We start from the raw sequence: 9,904 nt of genomic DNA on the forward strand, positions 1-9,904 counted from the left end.
CCCGGGCTAACCAAGCCCAACTCTCTCAGCCTGTCCCCATAGCAGAGGGGCTCCAGCCCTCGGAGCATCTCTGTGGCCTACTCTGGACTCTCTCCAACTGGTCTATATCCTTCTGATGTTGGGGGCCCCACAGCTGGACACAGAACTGCAGGTGGAGTCTCATGAGAGCAGAGTAGAGGGAGAGAATCCTCTTCCTCGACCTGCTGGCCAAGCTGCTCTGGATAAAGCCCAGGGTACGGTTGGCCTTCCGGGCGGCCAGCGCCCACGGCCGGCTCATGTTCAGTATTTCTCTCACCCCATGTGGTGTTTCGTGGTCGGAGACCCCCGCAGCACCATGGAGCAGCAGCTGTGCCCCTCCTGCTTGTACCACCCCAGCGAGAGGCACCCCCGTGCTCACACACAGCCAAACCCCAGGTTTCACCTGGATAGCAGTTAGCAGGTCCCCAGTGGCACAGGGGGACACTGCTGTCCCCTTCATTTTGTGGTTGGCCCCCCAGCTCTCCTTTCTCTTGCAGTTTGTGCTGAAGCACAAAGAGTTCACCCATCTCCGGGAGGTGAAGGTGTTTCCCAACGCCCTCAACCCGCACAAGGAGGAGTCGCGGGCACTGGTCAAAGCCATGATTGATCAGGTCATGGCACTGCATGAAGACTTGAAATGGTTTCACATCGGATGTGATGAGGTAGGACTTCGCTTGAGCCCGGAATTTTTTTCTTGTGAGGAATGATGGTAAGGGCCAAGGCTTCTGCATTTCAGTGGCCACAGCCACGTTTGGGTAGGATTTGGGGAACAACTCCAGCCAGTGTAGAAAAGTCTTTTTGACAAATTCCAGTGGCACATGATGCCATTTCTGTTGATCTGAATGTAATATTGCAAGTATTGAAAGTGGTTTCTTTCAGCTAACTCAGCATTTGGTATTAGGTCAAATGAGTATTTAAGGTGACATATCAGTTGGATGTATTCATTAACAACCATGTGAGTTTGGATGTAAGATGTTGGCTCACTGTTCTGGCCAGCTTATTCAAAGTAAGCTCTGTAGTGGCAGGAAGTGTTGGATTTTTTATTTTGGTAGTTTGTCTCCTTGAGGAGGAGAACCTTTAGTTTTCTCCTTCCCCAAGAGTGTCTTCAAACCATCCCTGTGGCATGCAGATCCCTGAACTTCACTGTGATCACCTTAACCATACTGATACCAGTTTAACATTTTGTATCCTGTTGTGTGGGAACTAATGGCAAGTTAGATAGGGACCTGCAAAGAGTGTAAATGCATATCCAGCTTAATGGCCCAAATCCACTCTCAGCACAGGACCGAGTATGCCGGGGTCACTCTTGGATGTGCCCCCTTGTCAGTTCTAGATTCACATGCTGATGATCTTCTCCAGGATGGGAACCTCATTTTGTGTAATGCAGGACCTTATGGGTTGCTGGATTTGAACTGAGTAAACCTGGTGAGAGCTACTGCTAAGGACAAACCTTCCAAAGACAAATACAGCATGCATTAATTCTTCTTTAAATATTCTAGTTTCTGCAGGAAAATTCCCTTAGGGGATGCATTTAGACACAGCCACAGCCTCCTGCAGACTGACAGAAATGCTTGCAGTGTCTTCAGCACTGAGGGGTGCTGTTAAATACGTCCACCCAGCGTGTCACTTCTGTGCAGTGGGTTTTGAATACTGTACAAGTTCAATACCGTGTCAAACTCTTTCCAACTATTCCTGTACAAGAAGTCAGGATTATTTGCTTGGTGTTTCAGGTCTACTACCTCGGCGAAGGAGAGGAGTCAAAGCAGTGGCTGCAGCAGCAAGACAACACTCCAGAGAAGCTGTGCTTATCCCACATAAAAGCAGTAGCAAGTTGTGTGGCCTCATCTTACCCCACTGTGACGCCCATTGTGTGGGATGATATGCTCAGAGGGATAAGTGAGGAAACATTGGCAGGTGTGTGACCAGTGAGTCATATGTTGTAGCATACAAAAAAGTTTACATGACCGGTTAAAACAGATTTGTTGGCACCTGAAAATAATGAAAACAAATATGTGCTTAGTTCTCACTATTAACTAACTGTTTTCCATTACTTAGTAGAACTCTGTTCCTTTCAGAATCTGGGGTCCCACAGCTTGTGCAGCCAATGATCTGGGACTACGCCGCAGACCTCGACGTGGAGAGCAAAGGTTTGTACTTCTCTGCAGAGCAGCAAAGAGCTCTGTTGCCTGTTAAGGAGAAGAGCCAAACTGCAGTGATGTGATTAAAACATACCTTAGTTGGACACCAAAAAACTCTGGTTTTGTTAAATCGCTTTTTATTGCTTTCGTAGCATAAATGTAGCCCTTGTTTGATTTCACGTCATAGTTGCTGTTATTTATTTTCTTTTTCTATTGATGTATCTCCTATGAAGGAGTTGCACTGTCTCTTTTCAGCAGGGCTGTGGAATCACTGATGGGAGATTGAGGGGTTTTTCACAAGCATTGTTACATTACCTCTCCTTGCATTAAAACTGGTGGGAGCCGATAGCTCTGTGTCAAACAGCTCTGGAGAAGAAGCTTCAAGGCTTCATACATGTATTGAATTCAAAGGAAAAAACAATTGAAGGCTCTACTCAGGCATCTAACATGCATACAAATATTTCTTTGTTGGAAGAAGAATCTCTTGTCAGATGCTGTGCACACTCGTTACATGCCCACAGTTCTTAGCATTGAAGCACTTTAGCAGTTCAGGGGAATGGAACACAGTAACTGGGTACATGAAAACAGGAAGGCAGTCACCGAAACAGGGTGCTCAGAGAGCATGTCAAGTCTCCCATCCCCGCTGATGCTCAAAACTTGACAGCACACGGCTCAGCAGCCTGTTGTGCCTGGACCTGGGTTCCTCTTCATAACAGCATTACAGTCAAGGCTGAAAATGGAGAAAAACTTGTCTTTTAAGTGTTCTTTTGTGTCTTATTTCAGTGCATCTCATTGAGAAGTATCGTAGATGTGGCTTCTCCAAGGTGTGGTTTGCTAGTGCTTTTAAAGGAGCTACGGGAGTGAATCAGTCTCTAACGCTTATTGGACACCACTTAAAAAACCATCTTCAGTGGCTGAAAGTGGCCAGCAATAGCCCCGCCGACATCCTTGAAGGTATCGCACTGACCGGCTGGCAAAGGTAAGGAACATCCTATTAAATGGTTCCAAGGATCACAGGGAAGCACTGCCACCCAAAAACTCCTTAAGAGGTACAAGAAAGCTGGGGATTTAGAAGGGAACTTTTCAACCCTGCAGTCCTTCCTGTTGGTTTCTGCTGAGTCTCACCCACTGACTGTAAGCATTCCGGTGGATTCCGGAATGCCAGTCAACTGCTATGGCACTCATCAGCAGGAGCAATTGTTTTGGCAGACACCACCACCAGCAGATTTGGTTTTGAAAGCTTGTGCCCCCTTGAACTGCTCATTTAACACAATGCACGGTGTGTATCTGCATGTCTGATGTGAATTCAAATACAACGAAGTTCCACAAGAGGGAAGAATATGTTAATGAGGGAGTAAAAGGTTTGTATGCAACAGCCAGGAGGTCTGAGGGAATACCAGAGAGTTGAATTCCAATTTCTGGCCCTAATTTGGCTTGACAAAGGATTTAGTTTGTATCTGTTCTTACTAGTAAAACAGCATTTCAGAGACAGCAGGTCCCTTCTCTGGGACAGAAACTAGTGTTTCTAAAGCTCTTTGATTTGCAGCAATTGAAACATCAACACTTCCTACTGTTTTAGTATGTTCTGATGCTAAAATGCCCAATTAATGAATGTTTTTTTTATTTAGGTACGATCACTTCTCTGTTTTGTGCGAGCTTCTCCCTGTGGCCATTCCATCGCTGGCTGTATGTCTGCAGGCACTACAGAATGGTACAACGACCACTTTATTCTCTCAGCTAATGCCTAGCACAGGAGTGAAGTGGCCTTGCCCTAAGGCTGGCACAGGCTTATTGTGTTTCGAGGTGGTTTGGCTATCTGATTGTGGTCTGAATTGCAAACAGTCCATTATACATCTTTCGTGTTTGCGATACAGAAGCAGAGAAGCCTCTTGACCCAAGTGTTTAAAAACAGCTGTAGTGCACTCATTATTTATTATGTTCTAACCTGCAAATGGTCACAAGCTTCTTCATGCTTAAACTAAACAAGAAATTTAAGCTGAATTGCTTTTGAAACACTACTTGTATGTAACTGATACTTATTTCATTTAGAGTTAGATCTAGTTTACATGTAAAAGTTGTTTAACTATCAGTTTTCTTAAAACTGGTCTAGGTAGTACGCTGTCTGGTAAAATCCCTCCTGTAGTTTCTGGTTTCTTTACAAGCAGTTGCCAATAGAATTTTATTTTTGTCATTCTGTATTTCTTATTTTCAAAACAAAAACCCCACAACCTATTTATTTTTAACTGAGGCATTAAAAATATTCAGCGCCCCGACTGGAAAGCTCACAGGTAGGTGGTGCTGTACCCAGCACCAGACAGTTGTATGAAAGACGATGTACTCCTCCCACCCCCAAGTTTTTCTTGCTCTGTTTCTGTTTTACCTTTTTTAAAAATCTTCATCCACGGAAAACTACAAAGCCAATGCTGAGTGCTCCAGAAAAACCCTCTTTATGAACATTTTGGTTATTTACATTCCTTTAACTTATTTCCACTGTCTTCTGCCAGGGGGCTATTCTGAAAAGATTAAAGAAAATGTGGAAAAGCTCCTGGGAATGTCCAACCTGGAAACGGAAACTTTCATGAGGTAAAATTCCAGCTGTGGGATTCAGATGTCTCTCATTGCATGGGAAGTTCGGAAACTAACGGATCTTCTCTGGACAGCACGAGCCTGGGGACCTTTCCGGGGAGCAATATTCTTACCCTTGTGACCCAAGTTAGTTTCTACCTCAAGTCCTCAGTGGATGAACTTCTCGAAAGGAACAGGTAATGTGGGTTATGCTGATTCTCTGGCTGGAGTGGGGGGGCTGCATCAGCTCAAAATGGGGCACAGCTCCAGCAAGACGATGTAAACATCAAGCTCTGCATTTCAGGCATCACATCCCTACGTACTGCCACCCCAGCAGAATGTAACGTGTACTGCAGATTTAAAGTATTTCAGCAGAGTTCCTGAACGCCGTGTGCTGCCATATTTCAAGAATCAAATTCTTTCCTGAATTAAATCTTGCTGTCATTTAAAGTAAAAATTAATTTTTTAATGGTATGGCTACCAAGAGCTTGAAATGAAAGTTAAGTTGCAACAGCTGATTGGTTATTCTCATCTGCCAGGAACGGTCTTTTTCAAGCTCGTTTCAAAGACAGGTAGAATTAAATATACTTACACCTTAGGCATTATCTCTCTTTGTGCAGAAGTTCATCTAAAGCCCTCTCGCCTTCTGGTTGGCCCACAAACACATAAGCTGACACTGTTTGAAAAACTGCTCTTTCTAACGTTCGTTTTCAGGTACGTCACAGGCTGGTTCAGCCCCTACCACAGAAAAAGGAAGATTATTCACCCTATAATAATGCATCACTTTCAGCCAGATGCAGTAAGGTAACACCCTTTATTTTGCGTTATGGGGAAGGAAATGAAGTCTGTCATATTTTGGGCACTCAAGTAGTCATAGTTTTGAGTCCTTGCCCCTTTCTGTAATTATTTCAAGAGCATCAGTGAAATGAAGCAGTGTCAAGTGTACAGTTTCACACAGGAGAACATGTGTATCTTTGCTTTCTGTTGAGCAGGTTCTTTGAACACAAGTACAAACCAGGTCTCAGGAAAACGCTTGCGTATGGAATTACTGCTGTACAGACATGCTGCATCTGGACAGCAGCTGTTGCCCTCGGTGTAGGAGCTCCAATTGGCCAGGGCTTGGGATACAGCCAGGCCCCTTTCCTCTGCCCCCTGTCACTGTTGGTGCTTTTCAGAACTTGCCCTAGAGATGATGCTGGTTCCTGCTAAATGGCTAATTTATACTCTTTTTTTTTTGCCATGATGAGGTGAATACCCAACACCACCTGCTCTTCCTGGTAAAAACCCGAATTAAATTCCCAACAAGTCTCACAGTGAGTTTCAGTTACACTTAAAAAGCATATAATGGTTTTTTTTTGAGCTCACATTTCAGTACTTTAGAAGTCATTGCATAAGAAAAGTGCCAAGATTACCGGTACTGAAACACAAAACAGCCTCGGCCTTTTGCCATCTGTACAAAATCAAGTCCTTTGAGCTCCCCTAATAGACGCTCTTTTCCTGTAAAGTCACTTTAAGGACCGTACTCCCTTTAAAAGGTGGGTAAGTTATCCCTCCCCCTGAGGCAGAGCTCAGCTGCAAATGTAATTGTTTCTTCCTTCTGATTTCTTAGCCTTCTCTCCAAGTGGAATGCCGTGGTGCAAGACCTCCAAGCAGCCATGGAGCAAGTTTTCCACAAGTGTACTATAGAGGAGTGGATGGAGGAGAACGTCCACCCCAGCCTACAGAAGCTGCAGCAAGTGGTTGATGATTTAGATGAAGCAATAAAAGCACAAAATCAGGAGCATTTCAGTTAGGCTGTCTTACTCCATGGGAAAACAGGGCTAGTGGAAATCCACTAGTCAGACAGCTGGAGTTTGTCAGCTTGAGAGTTGAAGCAACAGCTGTGATTATACAAAAGCAACTTGAAGGTGTAAAGGAATTTATTAGTGTCATGGGTGTCAACTCTGTTTTAGTTGTCCTGTCTTAACGCATCGCTGAGCCTTAAATCACCTGCCCCGTAAGTCAGATTTGCTCCCCTTGAGTACAGAATGCAGGAGTGAGTCGGATCTCGGCTGTATTACAAGGCAGGAGAAAGACCCCGTTTCTTCCCAATTCAGGGTGTGCAGTAACACACTTCCTTACATAGCAGTGGGAAAAGCTCCACAAGTTCTACTGTAGTCAGCAGCCAACACGTCCTGCCTTCGCAGTTTCCATAAACAGTAAGATTTAGGATGCTTTAAACGTGCTTTAGGTTCTGTACTGTGAGTCCTTCCTCTTTCAGCTGTGTTCAGAGAGGGGTTCTGCCATTCCGTCGTGACAAACCCTTCCACAGCAGACGATTTGCCCCAGATTTTGGAGTTTTTCAGTCTTTGAAATAGACAAACCCATCAGTCTTCAATCCAGCTTCGAGGAGGCTGAGATCAGGACCCTGTTGGCCAAAGCCTGAGCACGGAGCTGCTTTCCAGGCGCTCACAGGTTACAGCAGATGCGATGGGATCTGTTAAGGGACTCGTTGGCAGTTGTGAAGGTGACACTTGGGACTCTCTGAGAAAACTGCCGCAACACACTGGACTTCTTGCCAACGCATCAGCTAAGCTACGCAGTCTCACCCCCACAGAAAAGCACCATCCCAGGCACTTTGAAGCATCCACCTCAGTTTGTAAAAGCTGACCGAGACTGCAGGCTCAGCTAAATCGAAGCACGACTCGAGTCTGAGTATCAGGGGAAAATGCTGGTTTATTCCGCTTTAACATTGAACTTTTAATAACAGACAGCAATATACTTTGTGGACTTCACTAGAGCATTAAGATAATCACCACAATGGACAATAATCTAGAAGTCTGGTAGATTGAGTACACTGCCATGACTATTCAAAGTGCTCTTTACTTGTTTGCTTCCCTTATTACTTCCCAGAAAGCCTTATTTTGGAAGCACAGGTACTGAAATTCTCTTGGAAGCGTCTATTATGGAGTGTAGCTCTATATACAGAAAGTACAAGTAGTACAGCATAAAGCAAATTAACTTACCTAACAAGAGCTACAGGGGCTGGTCCACATGCACATTTTTTAATGTAAAAAGCATCAATTGCTCTGTATACCTTAATGATGAAAGTCACATGCCTTGAACTACACAAGATCTTAATTTATTTTACGTTAATAAATCCTTCGCTACTCCGGCTGCTTGTGGAAACGTGTCTGTGCTTTGCATGTGGTCTGTCGGTTTGGTTTAAAGAGGGAACATGCAAATCCGTTTACTGGTGGAGAGGGGGTTATGTGGGATGGGAAGCTGGAGTGCTGCAAAAGGGAAAGCAGGGTCAGTACAGAGCCGGGTATCTGGGCTTCCTCCGCTGTCCTCTCCATTACCACTCAGCACAGAAGGAGTTAATGTAGACAGCCATGAATATTTTAATGCATTTTAATTAAAAACAACATAAAAGACAACAGTGACACAAGTTTATCAAAGTTGGTTTTATCCATGGAATTTTTTTTTTTAAAAGACCATATACAAGGCCTTGCTGAAATTCTACTTGCAATTCTGAAATAGAAAAGCGATTTCTAAACACTTTCCAGAAGCATTTTTGCCTCTCATGGGTCTACTACAGCATCAGAACTAGCATTCTTTACTAGGTAAGCCAGCTTAGTCGTCGGTCCCTGCTTAACTCCGTAAATCCAGCCCCAGAGCCACATGGCAGCTATGCAGCATAAATACCTGGACTTTGAGACGTGCACAATCGATCCGAGTTACTGGAATATCTCATTTTGTGAAAGGCCGGAGCATTAGATTATAGCTTAGAGAATGCAGCTTTCCCCCGCTGTGCAGCATGCAGTCCAGCTTCGGCTCTGCACGACAGCCGGGGCCGGGATCCCACCCGGCCGCACGCAGGCACCTAACCTCTGACGCGCCTTTCAGGTTGAGGCTGCAGCACCTGCCAAATGGCACCACGCAATTATATTAACAGACACAGCAGAAGTGTGGGCTTCACGGAGCAAGGGGGGGGGGAATCTAACAACATCTGTTACGCACGTTTTCAAATCATTTGTAAGTCAAACCACAGCTGTCCAGGCTCAAGGTACTAGAGAGCCCGAGATGCAAAAATCTTAACAAATACATCTCCTGTAACACTGTTCTGGAGCATCTCATTTCTTAACCAAAACTAGTCTTTCACATCACCCTTCTCAGCATAAGCCACTTTACATCAGGCACACATAAGGCTGCATTGACTGGGCGCTTCAATATGCTGGGCCCAAGAGAAGTGAGGAACACCGCAAAAAACAGCCTTCAGCAGAACGGTAAGAAGCGGCAGGAAAAGAGGATTGGAGAAAGGACTAGTGGGAAGAGGGTGGACCAGAACCTGTCCTGAGTTGGCACCTGCTGTTGGAACAGTTCCTTCAAGCTGCATCACGTGGCAGAGGAGTCTGCAGATGTTGCCGTAACCAAATCCACGTTAACGGCAATTTGCAGGTTGATTTTCCATGCACAGCTACTGCAAAACACAAAAGCCCGGATTTGTCTTCCGAGTACGAAAGACAAAGAGCTTTTGAAGCCTGGAAGCTCAAAACCTAGATCAAGGGAAGCAGACATCCGCCGTGGTACGCTATCACGTACCGCATCCCCTCGCCGAGACCTTCCCGCCCGGCAGGTCGGCATCAGCAGGAGCTCCCAGCTGCGTCAGCCAGCAGCGCCCCACGCACGGCCCGCAGGCAGAACCCACAGCATCCAAGTCACTCAGCCCTTGGTTTCAGTCTCTGTGTAACGGTGCTGCATGGTCTGTAAGGACATACATTACCACACCAGGAACGTACAGCAAGCTCGGTGCACGAAGAGCTCGGCAGACGCGGGGCGTACGACGCAGCGCAGGGTTAGGAACAGACATACGCTTCTGAGGCTCATCTTTAACTGGAAAAGCACAGCGTGGTCTGCCTTCTGCCGAAGGTTAGCTGTCATGGGCACAGAGCAGCAACCCAGTATAGCTAAGATGGAACGCAGGGAGGTTTGTCCGCTTCATCCGTCATCAAATCCAAGGGCTCAGCGCACAAGTGCAACACCGTGCGCTCCCTCTGGACATCCTCGCTGCAGAGCAGCGTTTGCCAGCAGGCTGAGCCCTTTTGCTTACATCATACCATTAAATACTCCAGTTTTTCCAGCATTTCTTACTGAGGTCCTTAGAACACTTGACATCCTTATTTTTCACTGAAGGGGAAAGA

The 9,904-nt window shown here is 45.6% G+C and overlaps 1 protein-coding gene across 1 annotated transcript in view; it reads left to right on the top strand.

Annotated features, from left to right (window-relative positions):
* HEXDC (hexosaminidase (glycosyl hydrolase family 20, catalytic domain) containing) overlaps positions 1–6,532 on the top strand; it is a gene marked incomplete at its 5' end in the record, with an annotated part of 7,096 nt that extends 564 nt beyond the window's left edge. The window contains 9 exons of the mRNA XM_010160916.1: positions 516–680; positions 1,749–1,932; positions 2,094–2,165; positions 2,940–3,135; positions 3,785–3,867; positions 4,661–4,739; positions 4,817–4,918; positions 5,436–5,525; positions 6,331–6,532. Of these exons, the coding sequence (XP_010159218.1) occupies positions 516–680; positions 1,749–1,932; positions 2,094–2,165; positions 2,940–3,135; positions 3,785–3,867; positions 4,661–4,739; positions 4,817–4,918; positions 5,436–5,525; positions 6,331–6,514 (1,155 nt within the window). The remainder of the gene's footprint in view (positions 1–515; positions 681–1,748; positions 1,933–2,093; positions 2,166–2,939; positions 3,136–3,784; positions 3,868–4,660; positions 4,740–4,816; positions 4,919–5,435; positions 5,526–6,330) is intronic.
* Positions 6,533–9,904: the final 3,372 nt, after the last annotated feature.

This window comes from Eurypyga helias, unplaced genomic scaffold (genome assembly GCF_000690775.1).
Source record: "Eurypyga helias isolate BGI_N326 unplaced genomic scaffold, ASM69077v1 scaffold43761, whole genome shotgun sequence".
Lineage (NCBI taxonomy): Eukaryota > Metazoa > Chordata > Aves > Eurypygiformes > Eurypygidae > Eurypyga > Eurypyga helias.